Source organism: Monodelphis domestica, chromosome 3 (genome assembly GCF_027887165.1).
Source record: "Monodelphis domestica isolate mMonDom1 chromosome 3, mMonDom1.pri, whole genome shotgun sequence".
Lineage (NCBI taxonomy): Eukaryota > Metazoa > Chordata > Mammalia > Didelphimorphia > Didelphidae > Monodelphis > Monodelphis domestica.
The window spans coordinates 268,282,442-268,307,019 of record NC_077229.1 but is presented as its reverse complement, the minus strand read 5'-3'; the positions used below and the strand labels follow the sequence as shown (position 1 = coordinate 268,307,019).

At 38.9% G+C, this 24,578-nt stretch overlaps 1 protein-coding gene across 5 annotated transcripts in view; it reads left to right on the top strand.

Moving 5' to 3' along the window:
* Positions 1 to 11,950: 11,950 nt before the first annotated feature.
* SMCHD1 (structural maintenance of chromosomes flexible hinge domain containing 1) overlaps positions 11,951 to 24,578 on the top strand; it is a 229,644-nt gene continuing 217,016 nt past the window's right edge. For all 5 annotated transcript variants that reach the window (XR_008917679.1, XR_008917678.1, XM_056823757.1 and 2 more), the window contains exon 1: positions 11,951 to 13,760. Coding sequence is in view for 3 of the 5 variants with exons in the window: in XM_056823757.1 (XP_056679735.1) it covers positions 13,590 to 13,760 (171 nt within the window). In the remaining 2 variants the exon portion in view is untranslated. The remainder of the gene's footprint in view (positions 13,761 to 24,578) is intronic.

Genomic DNA, 24,578 nt, shown 5'->3' with positions numbered 1-24,578 from the left:
TATATCTTACCCTATCCTCTCTCTTTGATTTTCTTACTTTCACTCTTTCTATATTATATGTATATATGTATATGTGTGTGTGCATATATATATATATTATAAATAAATTGTTAAAATAAATCTCTTTGGAATTAATTAAATTCCTGGAGACCCTATTCTTAAATAATCCAGTCCAACCTTTTATAAAAACCCCTCACATTTTCTACCCTAACAACCCAAGAATTTTTTTTTTCTGGAGATTTTTTTTTTAATTTTATTCATACTGGGAATATTTTATTGTAAGCAATCTCAGCTGCCATATTGTCCTACATTTTTGTTTTTTTTTTTAATTTTATAGTATTTTATTTGATCATATCCATGCATTTTTCATTAAAGACAAAGATCATTTTCTTTTCCTCCCTCCCACCCCCCGTGGCCGACGTGTGATTCCACTGGTATCATATGTGTTCTTGACTTGAACCCATTGCCATGTTGTTAGTATTTGCATCAGAGTATTTGCTCAGAGTCTTTCCTCTGTCATGTCCCCTCAGCCATTGTAGTCAGGCAGTTGCTTTTCCTTGGTGTTTCTATTCTCTCAGTTTGTCCTCTGCTTTTGGATAGTGTTTTTTTCTCCTTGATCCCTGCAGATTGTGCAGGGACATTACACCACCACTAATGGAGAAGTCCATTACGTTCAATGATACCACAGTGTGTTTGTCTCTGTGTACAATGTTCTCCTGGTTCTGCTCCTCTCACTCTGCATCACTTTCTGGAGGTCATTCCAGTTCACATGGAAATCCTCCACTTTATTATTCCTTTGAGCACAATAGTATTCCATCACCAACATATACCACAATTTGTTCAGCCATTCCCCAATTGATGGGCATCCCCTCATTTTCCAATTTTTGGCCACCACAAAGAGCGCAGCTATGAATATTTTTGTACAAGTCTTTTTGTCCATTATCTCTTTGGGGTACAAACCCAGCAGTGCTATGGCTGGATCAAAGGGTAGACATTCTTTTATCGCCCTTTGTGCATAGTTCCAAATTGCCCTCCAGAATGGCTGGATCAGTTCACAACTCCACCAGCAATGAATTAATGTCCCTACTTTGCCACACCCCCTCCAGCATTCATTACTTTCCATAACTGTCATGTTAGCCAATCTGCTAGGTGTGAGGTGATACCTCAGAGTTGTTTTGATTTGCATCTCTCTGATTATAAGAGATGTGGAGCACTTCTTCATGTGCTTATTAATAATTTTGATTTCTTTATCTGAAAACTGTCTATCCATGTCCCTTGCCCATTTATCAATTGGGGAATGGCTTGATTTTTTGTACAATTGATTTAGCTCTTTATAAATTTGAGTAATTAAACCTTTGTCAGAGGTTTTTATGAAGATTTTTTCCCAACTTGTTGTTTTCCTTCTGATTTTAGTTACATTGCTTTTGTTTGTACAAAAGCCTTTTAATTTGATGTAGTCGAAATTATTTATTTTACATTTTGTGATTCTCTCTATGTCTTGCTTGGTTTTAAAGTCTTTCCCTTCCCAAAGGTCTGACATGTATACTATTCTGTGTTTACTCAATTTACTTATGACAACCCAAGAATTATATTTTATAAAATTTATTAATGATCACTTGAAGTAGAAGTAATAAAAAGAAAATAGAAGTTAAAAAAACGAATTATCTAACAAAAGTAAACCCCTGTGAGTAAGTTCTCTTAGCTCTCAAAAAGCCACATCTGCAGCTGCCTGCAATCACCGGAAGAGAGAGTGAGAGGCGGGGCTACAAAATTTATATCCTGCCTACTCAGCATATAGCATGAGCAGGAGAGAGGGGTGATGAGAATTGTAGTTCTGAGGTTCAGATTCAAATTACACAGAGATCATGAAGTTAGGATTCTAGCCTTGGAAATGGAGAGAAAGGAGATGTTTTGGAGGTAAAAATGCTAATATTTTGGACTTGTGAAATGAGAATTGCCAACCTGATTGAGTAGGGGAGGTTGTCTTGCCCTCTACATTAATAAAGAGGTTCAGAAAGAGGGTAGGCTTTAACAGGGGTGGGAAATAATGAATTCTATTCTGGATAAGTTGAGTTTAAGACGTTAATGGGACATCCAATTTGAAATGAGTAGCAGACAATTCATGGTGTAGTGCTAGAATTTGGAAGGGAGAGATCTGGCATAAGAGACATAATTAGGAATCATATGTATAAATGAGATAAATGAACCCATAGGATCACCAAGTAAGAGCATAAAGGGGAAAGAAAAGTAAGTCTAAGAAAGTGCTTTGGGAGGACACCAATAGTTAGTGCTTATTACATGGATGAAGGTCCAACAAAAGAGAATGGAGGTTAGTGACCCAGAGAGAGACAATTCAGAGAAGAAAAAAGTGGTCCACAGTGTCAGAGGATACAGAGAAAGCAAGAAGTATGAGGATTGAGATGCTCTTAGAAGTAGAAGTTAAGACATCATTGTTAACTCTGGAGGACAAAGTGGTTCTAATGTCAGCACTCTCCTAAGTTCAAGTTCAATAATGGGATGAAATGAGGTACTTGCAAGTCATTGAACAAACAACTAGCAAAAGGAGTTTTCTTTTTTCCTAACACAATAAGGATATGCAACAAAGGATTCAATGACACTGGGCTTTTCTGGACATAACACTCCTCTTCCATCCCCTTCCCTCCTCACCTCCACATGGAAAACTCATCTGGTCAGCAGGACAGGGTATGGTGATTTGAGTGATCTTCAGAAACCCACCAACTTAGAACAGTCAGGCTCTACCTGGGTGAGACCTGCTCCCAGGTAATCAGCAAGCTGTGTCAGAAGAGACCAGAGCCCATCAAGTTCCAGTGACATCTTTGTTGGCTGACATGGAAAATCAATTCCTACTGATGGAAAACTAGGGAAATCTGGTCACATAAACATATCCATGTTTGTTTTCTCAGATAGACTATGAGAGCCTTGAAGGCAGAGACTGTTAAATATTTGTCTTTGTATCCCCAGTGCTTGCCATTAGTGTATGGCATGCAGTAAGCCTTTAATGATTGCTATACCCTCATTTGGCAATCTCATTTTCTCCTAAAGTTTTAACTACCATTTCCATATATGTCAGTTCTAAATATTATTTCCAGTTTTGATTTGTCTTATGAATTCCAGCCTAGTTCTTGTAAGGGAGGAAAAGGGTTATTTTTACAGGGTTGGACTTGATTGTTTAAGAGTGTGGTCACCAGGAATTTAATTAATTCCAAAGAGTTTTATTTACAATTTATTTACATATTGTAGAAAGAGTGAAGTAAAAAAGCAGAGAGAGGATAAGTTAAGATATCTAGCCTAAACACTAAGTAATTTATCTCCTGCCCCCTGGCTTAACCCAGGCAGGGAATTTTAGTCCTCAATTAGATAGGCCTTGGCCCTTGTAGCCCAGGACCTGGGGAAATCTCTTCAGAAAAATCCAGCAGTTAAGAGTCAGCTTTTCATTCACCACCATGCCAGTCTAAGGAACAGGGTCTCAGGTCCAGTCAGCAGATCCTTTTGCCCCTCTTTACCAGCCTCAACTTGAAAGCATGAAGAATTGACTTCCTTCAGGAAGTTGTCACTCCCTTTAAAGACATTTTCTCTTATGTCACTTCCTATGTCTTCCCCTAATTTTATGTCTACCAATCACAGTTGACACTCTGCTCTAGGACTGCCCAGAAGCCAATCAGTTGATTCTGATTCATCACCCACTATCACACACATGAGTCACAGCCCTACCACTCAATGATTAAGTGGAATGTTTACACATTTGGTGATTAGATCTAAAAATGGGCAGATCTCCATACTCAACTTTAAATAGGGTGTTCTAACAAGAGTCAGGGGTTACAATTTAATTTTCACAATCAGGGGAGAGTTAATTAATCTTATTGTTATAATCAGAGGAGAGCTAAATTTAATTTTCACATTCTATACTTTAAACTGCCTACAGTATAGTTCCATAAACCTGCTTCTAATTTCAATCTTTGTGTCCATGGAATTGCCCACAAACATATTTGTAATATTGGAGTTGCCTTTGACTTTTATTTCTACCTTGCCATTTCTAATTAAAAAGTCTTATTGGGCAGTTGGGTGACTCAGTTTATTGAGAGCCAGACCTGGGGATAGGAGGTCCTGGATTGAAATCTGTCCTCAGACATTTCCTAGCTGTGTGACCCTGGGCAAGTCACTTAATCAATTACCTAACCCTTTTGTTGTCTTGGAACTGATCCTTAGTATTGATTATAAGATAAGAAAGTAGGGTTTGGTTTCTTTTCACCTAAATTCTAATGGATCAGTTGCACTAGTTTCCATTCCTCTCAAGATACTGTTCTAGTAGCAGCCTCAGTATTCCTTAGATGAGTCTAGAAGCCTCCTCTGTTTGCTCTGTCTCTTATATAATCCATACTTAGCACCATTGCCAAAATAATTTGTCTAATGTATAGATCTGGCGTTGTCATTTCTCGAATTATACAGTGGTTCCCTATTTCCTATACTTTATTCAAATCCCTTATCTTGGCACTCAAGGCTCTCCTAGTACCACCTTACCTTTTCAGCCTCAACCTTTCTGCTCACCCAAAAAGTTAATTGTAAGCTCATACTTCTGGACTCATGTTCATATTGTTTCTAATGCTGGAATTAATTTCCTACTTCTTGTCACATGTTGAATATTGCCCATCATCTATAGCCAATTCAAATGCCTTCTCCTTTAGTAATCTTTCCCTGGGATCCCCATTCTGTAGTGACTTTTTCCTTCAGATGTCACAGAGAACTGTTCTGTAATTCTATAATGCATTTAGTGGTAATATATGGTTACAACAGATCCCACAGCTGGGCCCAGAGGAACTGAGGCACTTGCCTTTTCCCCTAAGGGACTCCTAGCTCTCTCTTCATGCCTGCAGATCAAATTCAGTCCCGAAGGATTCTGGCAGAATTCTACAAAGAGAGCTTATGCCTTTCCTCACTGTCTCTGGCTCTTTATGCCCCTGACCTGGAGTCCTAGGAAAAAATCACTTAAATCTGAGATATGGATTATGTCTAGAATGTCCCTAAAAGGGAATAAAAATGTGTTCAGTGTCAAGTCAAGACTCTTTATTAAGCACTATCTTGTTAAGTACTGTGTGGTTTAGGACAGCTATTTATTACCTTCTCACAAAAAAATGAATGTTTAATACACAAAAGACTCATAAGCCCCAAATGATAAAGACTTAAAGCATGATATGATACTCCATAATTTCTGTTATATTCTCTCTGGGGGTTTGCTATTTTAAACATTAAATCTCAGTGAGATTACTGAGCAATTATTTCACCTTCACTTTGGACCTAGACTTTAAAATATGAGTATATAATTCTTTCTAGTTCAGTGGCCAGTCTTTTTTTCTTTAATTATAAAGATATTTTATTTTACCAATTACATGTAATAACAAATTTCCACATAAGTTTTCTGAAGTTATACGATCTTAATTGTCTCCCTCCTTCTCCCCTCCCAGAGCTAACAAACAATTCAATCTGGGTTATACATGTATTATTATCATGCAAAACATATTTCCATATTGATCATTTTTGTAGGAAAGTAATCATATAAACCAAAAACTCAAAATAAATTAAAGAGAAAAATCACATGCTTCTATCTGTATTCCAACTCCAACAGTTCTTTCTCTAGAGGTGGTTAGCATTCTTTGCCATATATCTTGGCTGGGTTTTTTTCGGGGGGGTAGCTATACCCCTTTCTGCTCTCTTTGGAAGAACTAATAATGGGATGATATCAACCCAAAGAACAACTCCTTCAGCACTGAGTCAGGTGTATCATACCACCAGAGGAGCATAGCTCAGTTCCAGAAGATTGCCCTTGATCTACCTACAATAAATGTATGTTAGTGGTCCTCATATTAGTGAAGTGTGAATTTCTTACTGTCAGAAAATGTCTCATCTAAATTTTGAATCTTTCCCAGTAGCTAACAGCATTCTATACATTCAGTGTTTGCAGTATAGAATTATCGATTTATTTCAGCCTCAATTTCATCTGTGAAGTGGACAAAACTTTTGAGCTACTGATTTCCAGGGTTGTAAGAATCACATTCATGTATGAAAAGAGACTGTAAAGCTTAAGGAATTACATAAATGTAAACTATTATCATTATTATGACAGGAATTTCTATCTCCAACTATCTTTTGGTCCTCAAAATTCATTAGAAGGATCTTTCCAATATTAGGGTAGTGTTTGTATATGTATGCGTATGTATTTGTGCACAAGGGTTACAGCTGAGAGGGAGATGATCTTTTACTTTCTTGTTCTTATATTTTCAATCTCTTCAAATAATATATGGGTCTGAGGGAGGGCACAGGGAAGAAGGGGAGAATAGTTCTAATCCTTTGTCAGATTTTAGTACTTTTAGATTATTGGAGCTTATCATTGACTAAAGGAACAGAACTCAGATCTTTAGGTCTTTTCAATAGGCTATTTTTCCCTTTCTCTTGCTACTGCAAGTTAAAACATGTTGGAACTTGTAAATCATTTCATCATTGCCTCCTTAGTTTCCATGAGTAACCCAAACTAGCTTCTTTTCTTTATAATTATATCTTGTATAGTGAAGTACCATAACATAACTTTCATGCTGTTAACTTCAAACATGCATATGTTTATAAGCAAATCAGACAAAACTGGTTAAAGGTGTCATTCTGGAATATTTTTAAAATTAATTAAAAAAAAAACCCTTACCTTCTGTTTTACAATCAATACTGTGTATTGGCTTCAAGGCAGAAGACTGGTAAGGGCTAGGCAATGGGGGTTAAGTGACTTGCCCAGGGTCACACAGTTGAGAAGTATCTGAGGCCATATTTGAACCTAGGACCTCCCATCTCGAGGCCTGGCTCTCAACCCACTGAGCCACCAAGCTACCCCCCCATTCAAAAATATTTTTAAAGGTAATATGAGTCAGATTTCTAAATTAACCATTAATCAGCATTTATTAAGCACCTACTATGTGTTTGGCACTATAGTAAGCATACCAGGGCTAGTTACAAAGGGAGGAAAATAGTACCTGCCTTCTAAGTATATATGGAATATACACAAAATAAAATTTTTGAGATGGGGAGTCACTAGCAGCAGAGGGACCAGGAAAGGTTTCATGTAGAATTTGGCATTCAAGTTGGCATCAGTTTGGGGATACCCTATGCAAATGTATGGAGAAGAGGGATAGAAAGTTATCTGAGGAATAATGAAACTAGTTTGGCTGAACTGTGGAGTTCATGAAGGGAAGTGATATCTAAGACTAGAAAAGTAGACCATAGCCCAGTAAGGGAAGGATTCTAAATGCTAAACAGAAAACTTTATTTAAAATTTTGCTTTTTTTGAAAATAAGACTGGTAACTCTTGATTCTAATTTATTGTTTAGTTGTGTCCAACTCTGTGAACTCATTTGTGGTTTTCTTAGAAAAGATACTGGAGTAGTTTGCCATTTCCTTTTCTAGCTCTTTTGATAGATGAGGAAAGTGAAGCAAATAGAAGTGAATTGCCCAGGGTAACACAGCTAGTGTCTGTGGCCATATGACGATGAGTCTTTTTAATTTCAGGCCCCACTCTCTATCTACTGTGTCACCTAGCTGCCCTTGTGTTTTTATTTATGTGATGGCAGTATTGAAAAAGGACAGCAGCTGGGCTGAAGGAAGTAAATATTGTAAAAGGGGAGGGGATGTAGATACCTTTATTCAAAGAATCCAACTGAAGACTCTGAGAGCTTCTCTAAGTCAAATCTTTGGAGTTTAATGAGAAGAATCACTAATCTAACCTATGTTTAAAGAAAAATTCCTTTGGCAGCTATTTGAGGTAGCAGAGCCTTGAGGCTGGAAGACCAATTAGAAGCTTCTTTCAATAGTTGAGTTACTAAGAACTTAATGGTAGCCCTGTCAGTGGATAGGTACCAAGTCTTGGTCAAATAAGAAACTTGCTTCCAAAGGGTGAACTTCTGAGGTCAATTCTTCCTTGTGTGGAACTTTGGGCTCCTATTATTTTGGCAAATTACCCTGTACCTCTCCATATAATCACCTACTCAGAGTTTCTATGGGACCACTCAATAGTTTAAGGACAGGAATAATCAAAACAAATGATTTAAACCATATTTGGTACACTATGGGTAATAGATAACAAAGGTTTTATTTGTGGTTCAGTTCACCACCTTAAAACAAAACAATCAATAAACATTAAGTTCCTATTATATACCAGTGTTTTTATAACACCAGACACAGTATTAACCGTTAAGGACACAAAAATAGGTGAGGAACACACTGTTCCTGTCCTCAAGAAACTCACAATCTAATGAGGGAGACATCAATATATACAAACAAGCTATATACAGGATAAATAGGGACTAATTAACAGAAGGCACACACTATAATTATGAGATGTTGGGAAAGGTTTTTGTATTAGACAGAATTTTAGTTGGGGCTTTTAAGGAAATAAGGAAACAAGAAGAGTATTCCAGGTTTGGGGTACAACCAAAGAAAATGGTGGGGGAGGTCAAGGAGGCAAGTTTCACTGGTAGGGGCTGTAAAATTAAAACAGCTCTGAGGTACCACTTCATACCTAGCAGACTGGCCAATATAAATAACAGTAAAGTGATCAGTGTTGGAGGGGATGTGTCAAAACTGGAACATTAATGCATTGTTGGTGCAGTTGTGAACTGATTCAACCATTTTGGAGGGCAATTTGGAAGTGCCCAAAAGGCTATAAAAGAATGCACACCTTTTGATCCACTACTAGATCTGTATCCCAAAGAGATTTTTAAAAAGGTGGGCTGGGTAAGGACCTATTTGTACAAAAATATTTAGAGCAGCTCTTTTTGTGGTGGCAAAGAATTGGAAATTGAGGGAATACCCATCAATTAAGGAATGGCTGAACAAATTGTGGTATATGATGGTGATTGAATATTATTGTGCTATAATAAATGATGAACTGATGCAGAGTGAAATAAGCACAATCAGGAGAACACTGTACAATTGTAACAGCAATTTTGTGGAATGATCAATTCTGAAAGACTCCGTTACTCTCAGTGATACAGTGATCCAGGGAAATTCTGAAAGACTTCTGACAAAGAATACTATCCACCTCCAGAGAAAGAACCGTTAGAGTCAGAATGCAGAACAAAGCATACAATTTTTTACTTTAGTTTATTTGGGTTACTTTGGAATTTTGGTTTTATATGAGGATTCTCTTAATACAATGAACAATATGGAAATGTTTTGCATGATAATACATGTATAACCCAGATCAAATTGCTTGCCAGTTCTGGAAAGGGGGAGGGAAAAGGAGGGAAGGAGACAATTTGGGTCATGTAACTTCAGAAAACACAGAAAATTATTACAAGTGATTTATAAAATATCTTTACAAAAAAATAGGGGTTGTAACATAAAAGTTTAGAAATATTGGAGGGGAGCTAGGTTATAAAGAGCTTTGAATACCAAAAGATTTTATATTTGATCCTGGACCTGATAGGGAACTACTAGAGTTTGAGTATTTATTTACTAACAAGAGCTTTCATTGTGTATATTTCATCTATAATTTTACCAGATCTGTATCAAGTTTGTATTATGCACAGGCTAAAGAAATATCTTAGGAAAAAAGGCCCAGGCTACTGTCTTAAAAAAAAAAAACAAACACAAAGGACTTAACATTTTTGGTAGATAAAAACCATTCCCTTATCTGATAGATCATAAGATCACAGATTTAGTATTGAAAAGAACCTTAGAGGTCATCCAATCTAACTCCCTTATTGAATAGATGAGAAAACTCAAATTTAGGGAGGTGAAATTACTTCTTCAGTTAATTATCTGAGGCATCTTCCTGACTCTACATCTAGTGCTCTAACCAGTTAGCAACACATTTTATTATTTTAAAAAATATTGCAAAATAGGTAGACTGCAGAAGTGTAAATTTTGGGGAAAATCAAACCATGTGCTACTTAGCTCATTCTAAAAAATTTTATTCTGAGCTAAACACTAAGGATTGTACATTAAATTGCAAATCTATTATGTATCACTTAAAAGTATGTAAGTTCAAACCTTAGCTTTCAAAACGATCCTGCCTGTCTATGCTTCTAACCATCCTTCTTTTCTTGGCTGCATTAAAAAAATTCCTCAATGACCATTTTTTCTTTTATTGGTCCTTCTGTCCCCCATTGCAGGGAAAAAAGAAAAATAATCCTTGTAAAAATATGCCTGGTTAACAAAAAAAAAAAAATATATATATATATCGCTTTTGTCTGAAAATGCAAGACTATTCTGTATCTTGAGAATATTTGTGTTCAATCCTTTTCAGTCATGTCTGATTCTTCATCCCTATTTGGAGTTTTCTTGGTAAAGATACCAGAGTGGTTTGCTATTTCTTTCTCCATCTTATTTTACAAATGAGGAACCTGAGGCGACTGAGTTAAGTGACTTGCCCAGGGTCACAGAGATAGCATCTGACTTAAAATCTGAATTCAGGAAGATGAGTCTTCAGATTCCAGGCCAGGAACTCTATCCATTATGCCAGCTAGCTGCAATTGCTACCACTCTGTGACTGAGTACATTTCTTGTCAAGTTGTCAGTAGCATGCTTCATCACTAGTCCTCTTTAATAAAGTCAATAAACATTTATTAAGTACCTTTTTATGTGTCATGCCCTGGGCTAAGAGCTGGGGATACAAATGAAGGCTGAAGAGGTCTATGCTCTCAAGATCACAATTCAATAGAGGAAACAATATGCAAAATACTAAGTCTGGAACAAGTTATATGTAGAGAAAGTAGGAAATAACAGAGGGTAAGCAATACAATTATGAAGGATTAGGAAAGGCTTTCTGTAGAAGGTGAGAATTTAGCTGGCACTAAAATTACCCAGCTGCTAGCCAGGGAAGTCTGGAGGTAGAGAAAAGAGTGAAAGCATTTCAAGGCATTGGGAAAAAGCACTGGCATTGATCAGTGAAAATGAGGGGTTACAGGTAAGATTACAGAAGGCAGCCAGTGTCACTAGATCTCAGAGTAAATGGGGTGGTGTTGGGGCTGTTGGCAAGGTATGCAAAGACTATAAAGATGGGTGGGAGCAGGTTTGGTTATGAAGGACATTGAAAGTCAAACACAGGATTTTATATTTGATTCTAGAGATAATTGGGATCCACTGGAGTGTATGTACTCTTACTTGCATATTCCTATGTGAGAGACTTGGTCAGGTTTGCATTTTATAAAGATCAATTCTGCAGTTGAGTAGAATATGGAATGACTTCTTGTATTTCCTGACCAGAATAAGAAGTTGAAAGGCACAGCACTTTCAATAAATATTGTATACATTTTTTTATTTTTTATTTTGAGGCTGGTTTGCAAACTTTACTATAAAGAGCCGGTAATTTACAGCTGGGTTGCAGAGTAAGATAAGGTGCTGTCTATAGTCAGAAAAACCTAAAATCAAATCTGACCTCAGACCCTTTAAATTGTGTGGTCCTGGGCAAGTTACTTTACATGTTTCCTTAGTTTCTTCAATTGTAAAATGGAGATAATAGAACACACCTCTCAGGGTTGTTGTATGGATTAAATGATAACTGTAAAATTCTTAGCACAATGCCCTTCACATCGTAATCAACAGATATGTTAGCTATTATTACCATTATTAAACTAGACAGCAAGCTTTCATTTTATAGTGGAAATCTCAGTCAGTATGCACAAGTACGGCACTAGGCATCAGGGAAGGTTACACAGGAAACAGACCCCCACTGCCTTCTCTCAGAGAATTTATCTTTTTAGAATAAATGCAAATACAGGTAAATGTTAACAGCCTAAAGCAATGAAAAAACAAAAGGAACTGAGCAAATTTACATGTGTTCACGTAGAAAGATGTTTCGCAAAAAATTCGGAATTCTGGAACATCCAAATTTTTCTGGCATCTCTTAAATTGTAGCCTTCTACAAGCCCTGCTATATCTAGGTCCAAGCGCCCTGCACATTTCTATAGGTATTTATCTAAACTCTTCAATTCGACGAGATAAAAGAAACTGGCGACTGTTTATCGTTATTTTCTCAATTTGGTTTTTGTTGAAAAGGCAGCTGATTGTTTTTAACTTCTAGCAATATCGGAAAGGGGTCGGGGAAGGGCGGGGGTTGTTGCAGATGTTTTTTAATAGGTAAATTCTAGGGCTTATTTCAAGTCTGTCAGAATGCGAGTAAAGTGACTTAATCGGAACCAACATCAAATGCAATAAGCTTAGTTTTTGCCTCTTATATTGCAAGGTGGCCGAATGAGGTAGGCAGTTTGTTCTGAATCAAGGAGACTGAAGATAAAGCGGAAGCTACTGTTTAAAGAGATTTTAACCTAGGGTCTGTCAACTTGTTACAATAAATGTAATTAGTTTCATTTGTAATTCTATGCATTTAAAAATACTGAGAAACCTTCCAAAGGCTTCACCAGTAGGTCAAAGTGGTCCTGAAAAATAAAAAGGGTTAAGATCCTCTTGGTTTGTAGGGGCTGGGGTTACACGGTTTATTTAGCACAGCACCTGAAAGCAAATTCACCTTAAAGTAATGGAGAAAAGCTTTCTCGGTAATAAATTGGCTGAGCATCACCCCCTTTCCCCAAAGTGGGGCGGGGTCTTATCCAAGCTTAACTCGGGGGTGGGAATGGGGGAGTCACGAGGCCCAGATCGCAACCCCCCAATCCTCCCTCCGCCCCCGGCTCCTGGGAAAGTGTTCAGAAAGCCGCCATTGGGAGCGAAACGTCAATGCCGGCCACGTGGCGTTGCAGCGCTCGAGGCCGTCCAGATGCTTCTTGCTCCCCCAAATCAGGAGCCTGTAAATAGAGTGGGACTGGGAGCTACTCGCGCCGGGGCCTTCAGAGGCTTGCAATTGTCGGGCTCAAGGTTGCTGCCCTCCCCATCTGAGTGTTCTACGCCCTTGCCAGGCTTTGCCCTCCCCTCCTTGTGGGGCGGCGCTGCTGCCGTCTAACAACTGACCTATCCTTCCCTTCTTGCTCCGCTAGGGTAAAACGGGCGGGGCCCGCTCTCGAAACTCCTCCTCCCCACAGAGAGGCCTAACCTAGTCGTTCCCCCGCCCCCGCGGGCCCTGCGAGACTAGCCCCGCCCCTTCAGCCATCGCCGCCGCCGTCTCTGCGCCACAATCGGTTGCGGCCGCGCCCCCCCCCCCTGCCGTCGCCGCCGCCGCCACTGCCCGGAGCCAGAAATCGACGAGCCGCGGTTCGCAGAGGAAGGCTTGGGCGTCCGTAGTTTCTAGCTTTCTGCGTTCCCTCCCCCCGAAGGAGCGCTGAGGGCGCGGAAGTGACGTGAGAAGATGGGGGAGAGACTCGTTTGAATTCGTTCCCGGGTGATCCTCGCCCGCCCCTTCGCCGCCCCTGCCTCTTCGTTTTTCTTCAGAAGCCCATTTGAAGAACGGCCCCCGTCGTCTAGCCTTTGCCGCCGGGGCCTGCGAGTCCTAAGTGGTTGGGTGCCGCTCCCCCCACCTAAGTCCCCCGCTGGTGCTGTAATAGGCAACGCCGCGAGGGGAGCCCGAGCTGCGGCGGCTCTGAGAGGGGCGGCCGTCGCCGCCGCCGCCGCCTGCGCTCCCGTCTTGTCTCCTCCCCCCAAATATGGCAGCGTCAGGCGGCGGCGGCGGCAGCGGGTCGGCCGAAGGCGGCAGGAGCGGCCGCCGCACGGTGTTCCTGTTCGACCGGCGCGAAGAGCAGTCCGAGGTCGGGGAGCGCGCGCTGCACTTGGACGAGGGCGCCGACTTCTCGAGCTTCCGCAAAGCCGTCTGTCAGGTAAGGAGGGAGCGCCGGAGGGGACGGGGCGGGCGGACTAATGCGGCTCCTGCAAGGCTGTGGGACAGATAGGCAGCCTGGAGGGGCCCGGGCCATAAACCTGTCACTCGTTTGTAGCCCTCCACTCGCCCCCAGGCCTGAGCTGCGGGCGCACGGAGGGAGAAGGAAACCTGTCCATGTTCTCTGAGACCCAGCCCTCCTGCAGAACCATCCTTTGCTCTGGCCAGGTCTCTTCCCTCCCTGGGCAGTTTGCCCTAAGCCCCAACGTACGAATCACTGGTTCCCAGCGTCTGAGGTAGCAGACACACTTTGCACCTTCTTTCTCTTGCGGTCCTTGGAGACGTATAAGTAAACGTGCCAGATGAATGATGACTTACTTCTTCATTCCACAAGTCAACGAAAGTTGTTTTCTGGATAAGTCCCGACTTCAGAAAGTTGACGTCTTTTTCAAATTAGCGTGTAACTTTTTCATCGATTAAAGAGGAAGCTGATTTGGCCTGATTTGGAAATAAGATTGGGATGTTGCCGTTAAAAATAAAGAGGGGTGTGTTTATAGTGGTAGTATCCCTTGGGTTCCCATTGTGGGTTTTTTTTTTTTTTGTCATTACAGTTTGGAGGTTACAAAATCCCCATGGGCACGTTTGCAACAGGCTTACTGAATGATGCTGTAGTTTCTCCTTGCTTAACCCATCATGCTCTTGGGGCATCATCACCTTGCAAAGAGGTCTTATGAAGGGTAGAGGAAAAACTTTGTGAAACTTTGGCCCATACTTGGGACTGCTGCCTGATATTCAGAATTTTCTTAACCTGGACTGTGGTTCACAAATAATTAAACCACAAAGTGTTTCCTGGCAGCCAGGGACCTCTCTCCCCAAGAAAAAACCTATTTGATACCTTTGTTTTGTGTTAAGATGTATTTAATAGAAATGCCAAGTGGTTTCCTGTGTGGCAAAGATTCTGTAATATGCAAAGTGTTGGGTTGGGTTTTTTGTATGTTTCAGTTTCTTGCAGAATAATTTTAAGCTAAAATTTTTCTTAAACTTCCATAACTTTAAAAGACTTGGCTTTTTTAATCTTTGGAGTGACTTTTCTTGTTTTTCCTGACAGCAGTAAAAGATTGTTTTTTCAAAAGAGAAAATGGTGTATTTTCAAAAAGACTTAATAAATGCCAGTTGCTTGATTGACTCAAAGAAAGATTAGGTGGGATTATGCCTGTTCAGAAATTTTAAATTAAAACAATAAGTTTTATGAGACAAATTCTAATGTTGAACAACTTTCAGCAGCCATTCTCCCAGCTCACTTCTTAAAATACAATATTTAATTCAACAAATTGGCAATAAAGTAAAAATTTTTAAATACACATTTGTCATCAAGCAAACATGTATATGAAAGTAAGGACACATTCAATATATTCATTTTATATTATTACAAATGTTTTGTAGAATGTTAGTTGGGGAATGGTTCGCCACTGGTTTTTTGCAAGTTAAAACATTCTTGCTTTCAATGAGCTCATATTCTAATGGGAAAGCAATTATATCTTTCTACATGTTTGTTTATATATATAAATACAAACATAAAGTAATTTGAAGGCAAACGAAAAGGAGAAAAAAACACTTGTAGCTGGGAGAAAGGCCTCATACAAGGTGGTGAGATTTGAGCTAAGTCTTGAAGTGGTGAAAAATTGAAAAGGGGATGGTGAGGAAGTTTGTTCCAGGCATTGGGTCATGGGGAGTATAAAGTCTAGGAAATGAGAGATGGCTTCTTGAGGGGGATCAGCAAAATAGCCTTTTGTGTTTGATCATTTTGTTTAGTCATTTAGGTCCTGTCTGACTCTTCTTGGCAAAGATACTAAAGGGGTTTGCCATTTTCTTCTCCAGTTCATTTTACAGAGGAAGAAACCCAGACTAGCAGGATTAAGTGCCTTGCCCAGTATCACTCTCAAATTGGATTTGAACTCTAATCTTCCTAACTTCAGGATGACTATAGAGTGCATTAAAATGTGAGAAGACTGGAAACATATGAAGGGGCCAGATTATGAAGTGTTTTATGCCAAACATAGGAATTCCATTAGAGGTTAATAGAGAGCCATTGGAGTTTTGGTTAGGGAAACTTTGGCATCTTAAGTGCAGAAATGGGAAGAAACTTGAAAAGCAGTGAGAACAGTTTTCAGAAATCTTATGGAAGTAGTCCAATTAAGAAGTGGGATGTGTGAGAGAAAGGAGGAGGAGGAGGAGGGAAGGAAGTTAGAGGATAGATAGAGGTAGAAAAAATAACTTTGGATCTTCCAAACTTCATTACTAATCCACCTAAGGCATCCAAGCAGGCAACTGAGGTTCTCTCTTTGACTCCTCATATTCACTCACTCCACATATTCAAGTAATTTCTTTTAAAAGTTCTTACCTTTTGTCTTAGAATCAACAGTATTTGTTCCAAGGCAGTAGTAGTAGTCTCTCGGTGACCGAGAATGACAATTGTCTTTGTGCGTTTTCATCTACGGTGTACCCTCATATGGCTTTGGAGTCCAAAGGCTGAGGCACAGAGTTTGTGACACATGGGGCATGGGACACCAGTTGTTACGGGAGGTGCGGTTGTGGCCTGGTGTCGGCAATCAGGAGCAGCGGCAAGACGTCGACATCGTTCATCTTCAAAGGTGGTGGTGGCATGGTTAATGTGGGTTTGCCAGCTGCTTCTGACAGTGGCAGCAAGTTCTAGTTGTTCCAAGGCAGAATAATAGTAAGAGCTAGGCAATTAGGATTAAGTGGCTAGCCTAGGTTCACAATAAGGAAGTATCTAAAGTCACTTTTGCACCCAGGACCTTCCATCTCTGGGCCTGGCTGTCTATCCATTGTGCAAGATGGGAGGGTTTGGGGAAAAAGATAATGAATTCTGTTTTGTACATGTTGAATTTGAGTCATTAAAGGATATATTTAGTTCTAGATATCTGCTGGAACTTTGGATAGAGATAAGGATTGGATGTATCTGATCAGAGAATCTGCTGCTTAGAAATGATAATTGAAATTTTGGTTGCTGCTGAGACCACAAGGTGAGATAGTCTATCTAGAGGGAAAAGATGAGAATGTCCAAGACAGAGTTTTTGAGATGTGTATGGCACTTATTAGTTATGATAAAGGTAAAGAAGCCTAGGAAAGAGAAATAGAAAAGAGGAAAATTAAGAGAGAGCTATATCACCAAAATTTAGAGAAGAGAAAGTGTTTAGGAGTAGATGATCATTAGTATTTTAAAGGTTGCATAGAGGTCAAGGAGAATGAGAATGGGGAAAAGTTCATTAGATTTGACAAGAGATCATTGATATCTCTGAAGAGAGTATTTAAAAAAATTTTTATTTAATTATTAATAATATTTTTTCCATGGTTCTATGATTCTTGTTCTTTCCCTCCCCTCTCCCCACCTCCCTCCCATAGCTGACACACAATTCCACTGGGTGTGTCGTTGATCAAGGCCTATTTCTATATTATTGATATTTGCACTAGAGTGATCATTTAGAGTCTATATCCCCATCAACCCATGTGATCAAGCAGTTGTTTTTCTTCTGTGTTTCTACTCCCACAGTTCTTCCTCTGAATGTGGATAGTGCTCTTTCTCATAAGTCCCTCAGAATTGTCCTTGATCATTGCATTGCTGCTAGTAGAGAAGTCCATTACATTTGATTGTACTGTAGTGTATCAGTCTCTGTGTATAATGTTTTCCAATTTTTTTGCTACCAGAGTGTGGCTATAAATATTTTTGTACAAGTCTTTTGCCTTGTGATCGAAGAGAGTAGTTTCAGTTAAAAAAAAGGGATTGGAAAACAGCACAGAATTTTTAGAAGAAAGTGAGAGGAGAGGACTTGCAAATATTTGGTGTGATTGTTTTCATAAGAAGTTTATTACCTGAGAAGTGGAGGAAGGAGATATAGGACATAGTTGGCAGGTATGGTATAATCAAAATAGAGCTTTTTTAATGTTGAGAGAAGACATGGACAATGTTATATTAATAGGGAAGGAGCCAGCATGTAGAGAGAGTTGGTATGATAATGATTGCAATGTTCTGGAGAAGATGGGTAGGATGGGACCAAGGGTAGAGGTATAAGTGTTAGTATTGGTAAGGAAAAGATCCACCACATCATCAGGGACTGGAGTCAAGGAGGAAGAAATAGGGTAAGATTCCCTAGTGATGTAGGTTGTGAATGATCTCATTTTCTTCCTTCCTTCCTTCCTTCCTTCCTTCCTTCCTTCCTTCCTTCCTTCCTTCCTTCCTTCCTTCCTTCCTTCCTTCCTTCCTTCCTTCCTTCCTTCCTTCCTTCCTTCCTTCCTTCCTTCCTTCCTTCCTTCCTTCCTCCCTCCCTCCCTCCCTCCCTCCCTCCCTCCCTCCCTCCCTCCCTCCCTCCCTCCCTCCCTCCCTGTACCTTCTTCTGTTTTGGAATCTTTGTATTGGTTCCAAGGCAAAAGAGTGCTAAGGGCTAGACAATGGAGATTGAGTGACTTGCCCAGGGTCTCACAGCTAGGAAGTGGCTGAGGCCATAGTTGAACTCAGGACCTCCCATCTCTGGGCTTGTCTCTCAACTCACTGATCCGCCTAGCTGCCCCCTACCTCATTTTCTACAGTGAAGTATGAAGTATGAAGCTTTTTTCTAAGAGGCTGGAGGGAGGAGTTCCAAGACAGGCTTTGAGAAGAGAAGTTTTGGAACAGCCATTGTAGAGAGTAAGACAGAGGATCCATTAGGGGAAGGAGTTTTGTTTGTTTGTTTGTTTTAGGTTGCTAAGGTTATTTTATTTATTTTTTGGTCTTTTTTTAAAAATTAAATTAATTTATTTAGTCAATTATTTCCCTCCCTCCCCTCCACTTATCCTTCCCACAGCCGACACACTATTTCATTGGGTGTTACTTGTGTCTTTGATCAGAACCTATTTCCATGTTGTTGGTGTTTGCATTTTGATGTTCATTTAGAGTCTGCCTCCCCAGTCATTTCCCCTCCACCCATGTATTCAAGCAGTTGTTTTTCTTCTGTGTTTCTACTCCCACAGTTTTTTCTCTGAATGAGAATAGTGGTTTTTCTCATAGATTTCTCCAAGTTGTTTAGGATCACTTCATTTCCACTAATGGAGAAGTCCATTACATTTGATTGTACCATAGTGTATTAGTCTTTGTGTACAATGTTCTCCTGGTTCTGCTCCTCTCACTCTGCATCACTTCCTTGAAGGTGAGAAAATGCTAGCCATTGAGGACAGATCATTTCAGACCAACCAGTATTAGTAGTGACTGGAGAAAGATTCCTTCAATGAGGCAGGCAGGTGATTGCTATTCAAGGATCTTTTGGGCATGTACTGATGTGTTCTGTGAGTCCCACCTTAGAATGACAAGAACACGAAGAGCTATGTTCTAGAGAGTCCTGGGAGTACAGGCAGGATGCAAGAGATGGAGGTCCAAAATGAATCTGATATAGGAGGCCTTAAGGCCTGGTTTATTTATTTATTTATTTTGTTGTTGTTACATAAAAAAGGGATCTACTAATCTCTCCCCCCCTCCCCCTTCCCATTTCTCAAAATGTCTCTTTTTGTACTTATGGACACTCTAAAGAGGAGTGAGGCAGTAGTCATCATCAATCTTCTGGAGTCATAGTTAATCATTGCATTGATTGGACTTATTCTTTTATAGCTGTGTTTTCTTTGCAAAGGTATTTTTTTTTCAAACTCTTACCTTCTGTAATGACTCTTCAGACAGAAAAGTAAGGTGTAGGCAATAGGGTTAAGTGACTTGCCCTTGGGGGTCACAAACTGTGAGGCCACATTTGAAGCTAGGTCTTAACTCCACATCTGCTACTTTATATATTGTGCTACCTAGGTGCCCCTCTTGTAGTCATTATATACTTTTTTCTCTTGATTCTGCTCACTTCACTGGATCATGTCATGCAAAAGTCTTGCTAGGTTTCTCAGAATCTGCTCTTTCTTACCATTCTTTTAAATAAAATTTTATAAATGAGTTTTCATTCTAAATTGGTGATGCTCTTGACTACCACCACCATATTTCATTGCTTGCCAGATAGAACAAGCATTTGCTGACTGAGGAATTTTTTTTTTAGGCTCTTGCTGGGCATACTAAATTTCTATTGATGCACCATTTTATAATAATAATGGCAATGTTGATGATACAGCTCAGATTATATTAGGTTTTTTGACTGTTACATCATACTGTTAATTAATGGAAACTTTTTTTAGGGAAGGAGAAACTAGAGTAGTAACATTAAAGCCCTTTATTGCAAAGGAAGGAGTTGGCATGGAGAAAGTCTTTGGTATGAGTCAGGCCCTGAACTTTTGATATAGGAAAGAGAATGTTCTGGTACTGGAGAGATAGTTGTCACTAGAAGAAATAAAATATGGCAGAAATAAAAATGTGAATATAGTGTCATAGAAGCCCAGGGAAAAAATATTATTAAGAAAGGAGTAGTGGTAGTTTGTATTGTCAAGTTCAATAGAAGAGTAAAAGAGGAAGAAGATAGAGGAAAACCAGTTTGGGCAATTATAAGGGAATAGTTTTAGTACTAGCTGAGCCTTAACGCTATCTAGCATTTAGGCTATTATTAAATTATATTTATTTCTTCAGTTGGCAAGCATTTATTTTCACTTTCTCTGACCCCTCCAGGCTGTGGGGAAAAGGAAAGGAAAACACTTGTAAAAATTATGTATAGTCAACAAAACAAATTCCCACATTGGCCATGCCCCCAAAATGTATCTTATACTGTCTCCTGACCCCTGCTTCCAAATATGCTTAAGGATGCCTCAACTATTTAAAAAAAACCTTTATTAGATCCTACCACCTCCAAAAGTTTATCATTAATATTTTTCCTCTCTCAGACAAATTCCTAGGGGGAAAAATGTCCATATTAATTGCCTTGACTTTCTTTCCTTCTACTCTTCAATTTTTGCAGTCTAGCTTGTTCATTCTCCCTATTATATCTAATTATGGGTGTTCCTCAAGGCTGTCCTAGGCTTTCGTCTCTCTGCTCACTCTTTTTTGGTAACCTTGTTAGTTCTCTTGAGTTTAATTATCATTTATGTAGATGACTCACAAATCAGCCCTGGTCCTTCTCCAACTATCACACCTTGCATTTTAGGCATTTCTAACTAGATAGTCTGAGATACATATTTAAAAGAGAACTCATCTTTTCCTCAAAACCCAAACTTCTAAATTTCTCTATTTCTTTATCATCATTCTTCCAGTCAGGAAATAAACAGAAACTAGCATTTATATAATGCTTTTTAAGGTTCGTATAATACTTTAAGTATGTTTATCAACCTCATTTTGATCCTCATGGCAATCAATAGGTTAGGAGGGAAACAAGTATTATTAATCACTTACTGTGTTTTAGGAATTGTACTAAGCACTTTTCACATTGTCTCGTGTGATCCTTAAAGCTTGGAAGGTGGATGCTATTATTAATTATCCTCATTTTACTTACTGTTGAGGAAGCTAAAGTTGAGAGATCAAGTAACTTGCCCAAGGTAGAAAATAAGGCAGGTCTTAGAAGTCTTTTTAACTCTTAGTTGCCAGTAAACATTTATTTAGTATTTTCTATGTATCAGGCACTATATTAAACTTTGGTGAAACAAAGGCAAAAATAACTCCCACTCTTAATGAGCTCACAATTTGTTTAATGGTTCATAAACTTGCTGTATTACACCATGCCACTACCCACTCTCACTCACCATATATCTAGGCAGTTGCCACATCATGCCTTTATTTCTGGAACATCTGAACTTTTTTCCCTACTAATAAAGCTACCACATTATTTTGAGCTCTTACCTCTTCTCACTTATATTTTTGTAACATATTACTAACTAGTCCACTCAGATTACTAGCTGGACAACTGCCTCATCTCTCCTACTACTTTGCTGTCCAAGTTCTTTTCCCTTCAGTACATATTTAATCCTATCATTTCTCTACTCACTCAACTTCAGTGGCTTCCTATTGACTTTAAAATAAGATACAAAATCCTCTATTTAACTTTTCAGTTCCTTCAGAGGTTGACCCCACCTTGTCTTCCCCAATGTAAAAGTTAAAATTTTTTGGGGAAACTGAGGCAGGTAGAAATTAGTTTCTCTCTGCAAGGAGTGTTATATTTTTAGAGGTTTATTAAAAGTTAAGGATTAAAGAAAATACAGAATAAGAAAGCACGTGTCTAGGCCCAGAGAGGCCTAGATACAACCTCACCTACATTATGAAAAAAGAGCCGCATCTGTTTGCAAGTGGAAACAGGAAAGAAAAGAGAGAGGCCCAGAAGCCTTTCCAATCACGTTAAATACCCCATCTTGATCTCGGCCCAGGTGAGAATTCAGTGAGATTACAAAGCATTCTGGGGAAGTGGAGCAAGGACTTCTGGGGATTGAAATCCTGGATTCAAGTCTCCATTTTTACACCAACCTTACTACTATTTACACTCTCTCCTTCCCTTTCTGATCCAGCTGATCTATATTTTCTACACGACACTTGATGAATTTCTTTTTTTCACTAGCCATCCTCCTTGACTTATTGCATTCCCTTTTCACTTCAGCATTATTAAAATCTCTTTGAGATGTCACTTAAGTTCTACTTTTTTTATGAAACCTTTACTAACCCCCCATCTCTCCACCCCAAGTGCTAGGTTGCCCTCTTTGCCAAAGATAATTGTATTTAGATTTTGTATTCCTAACCAGTTCTCACTTAATGTAAGTGGACCATTTAGTAGACCTCTCCTACACCTTGAACAGCCCAGAGTAGCATCAGTGCTGAGGGCTCTCTAGTCAGATCTGGAGTGGAGGACTCCTGGTGCATTGTGTTGATTATACCACTACTGCCCTATTACTACTAACCCCACCATTGCTGCTACCACTGCTGACCCTAACTCCTGCTGGGAACTCAAATTATCCTGCTGATATCCCCTAAATACAGAGAATTGTCTGTATTTACATTTATTTGTGTTTCAATATTTTTTGTGTTTTTTTTCCCCTCCATTTGGATGAAAGTTTGGGAGAAATCATCTGTTGTTTAAATCTTAGTGTCTAGTACTGTGTACATAGTAAATACTTGTTGATGCTTTTTGATTGTTTGCTTAGCTCACCTTTCTATAACTTTCTAGCTCTTGAATGCTTGGAAGTCTTTTGATCAATTTCAAGAAAAGTCAATTTCTGTCCATCTAGAATGATATTTAGATTTGTAGAATAAGTTAATTTGGGGAATAAACTTTTCCTTTGCCTTTTTGATATATCATATTCCAGGTTTTTCTATCCTTTCTCTTGCTTGGTATGAAGTCCTACATGATTGTCTAGGTAGGATTTTCTTGCTATATGATCATTCTTCACCTAGTTGCTTAAAATTTTTTTTTTTAACTTAGGAGCCCTACACCTTTGCAAAACCATTTCTTGGTACATTATAACAAGAAATTTCCCTTGTGGTGACCTGTGGCTGTGTCCAACTGTTACTCAATCTTTTGCGATTTCTTCAGTGGCTTACTGACTTGCTGGTAAACATTTATTTAGTATTTCTATGTATCAGGCACTGTACTAAACTCTAGTGAATCAAATTTCTTCTTTTTTAAAAATAGTTATGGCTCTCTTCTCTTTTTAATAGTCATGGCTCTATAGGGGTATATAGAAAGCCTTGTCATCCTCAGGGAATTTTTCACCTTGTACTCTGTCACATCTCCACCATTATGTGAACTCATTTGAGCATATACTTCCATGTTTTATGCTCTGTTTTTGATTAGGGGATCATTCTACAGAGTTATTTCTGTTTTATCTTTTTAAGGATTCTAGGATTATTTTAGCATATGAATGGGAGAAAATTTGTTGGAAAAGAACCTTTACTTATATAATGTGGTTTAATCAGTGTGTATTCTGGGACAGACGAACTGGGCAGCTGGGAGAAAATTGGGCACAATTCAAAAGGAGGAGGGAACAGGCTGTATTGCCTTTAGAAAATTGTAGAGCTTATTTATTGATTACAAGCTTCACCCAGAAGCAATGATCCATCTTTTAAATACCAATATCCTTAAAAAAAATATCAATTTTTCTTGTTATGATTAAAAAAACCACAATCAACACAAACATCATCATATAAAAATAAAAGATTATACAGACAATTCTTAATTCCATAGCACTTCAAGTGTGTGTGTGTGGGCTTCCCCCAGCTGTGGTACAGTTTTAGTGCCTGGAGCAAAGGATGCCTGACTTTTAGGGCTATATGGTGTTGTAGATGTTGCCATTGACTGCCTGAAGCTAGCATGGTGGGAGGGTATAGCCTGCCTTCAGTGGAATTGAATTTGTAATTTTAATTTAGGGGAAAGCAAGGATTGTCTGCATCTGAAACTATCTGTTATTTATAGTCTCTCTATTTTTAAAAGTATGGAATTTGATCATGTTAGTTTCAAAGCTTTTCTCATTTGTCTTTCTGAACTTCTGTTTTCTTTTGTTTCTTAGGGTTTTTTTTTTTTATGTTATGTTTCTTACATCATCAGATTATCTCTGATATCCCACCCTCTACTCCCAGAGTCATCTCATATGGCAAATAGTAATTTTTACAAAGAAGATAGACATTCAGCATATATAGGTACATTGAAAAATCTGAAAATGTGCAAAGTGTAATAATACCTCTTTCACAGAGGGGTTGGTTGGAGATGTCTTCTCATCTCTCTTCATTCAAGTCCTGTGATCTTATTTTTGTTCCATTTACTTTACTTTTGATTTTTGTGGTATCCCATTTACATTGTTGTAGTTACTGTGGTATACTGTATATGTTGTTGGCTCTGCTTACTTTACTCAGTTCGTATAGCTATTCCCATGCTTC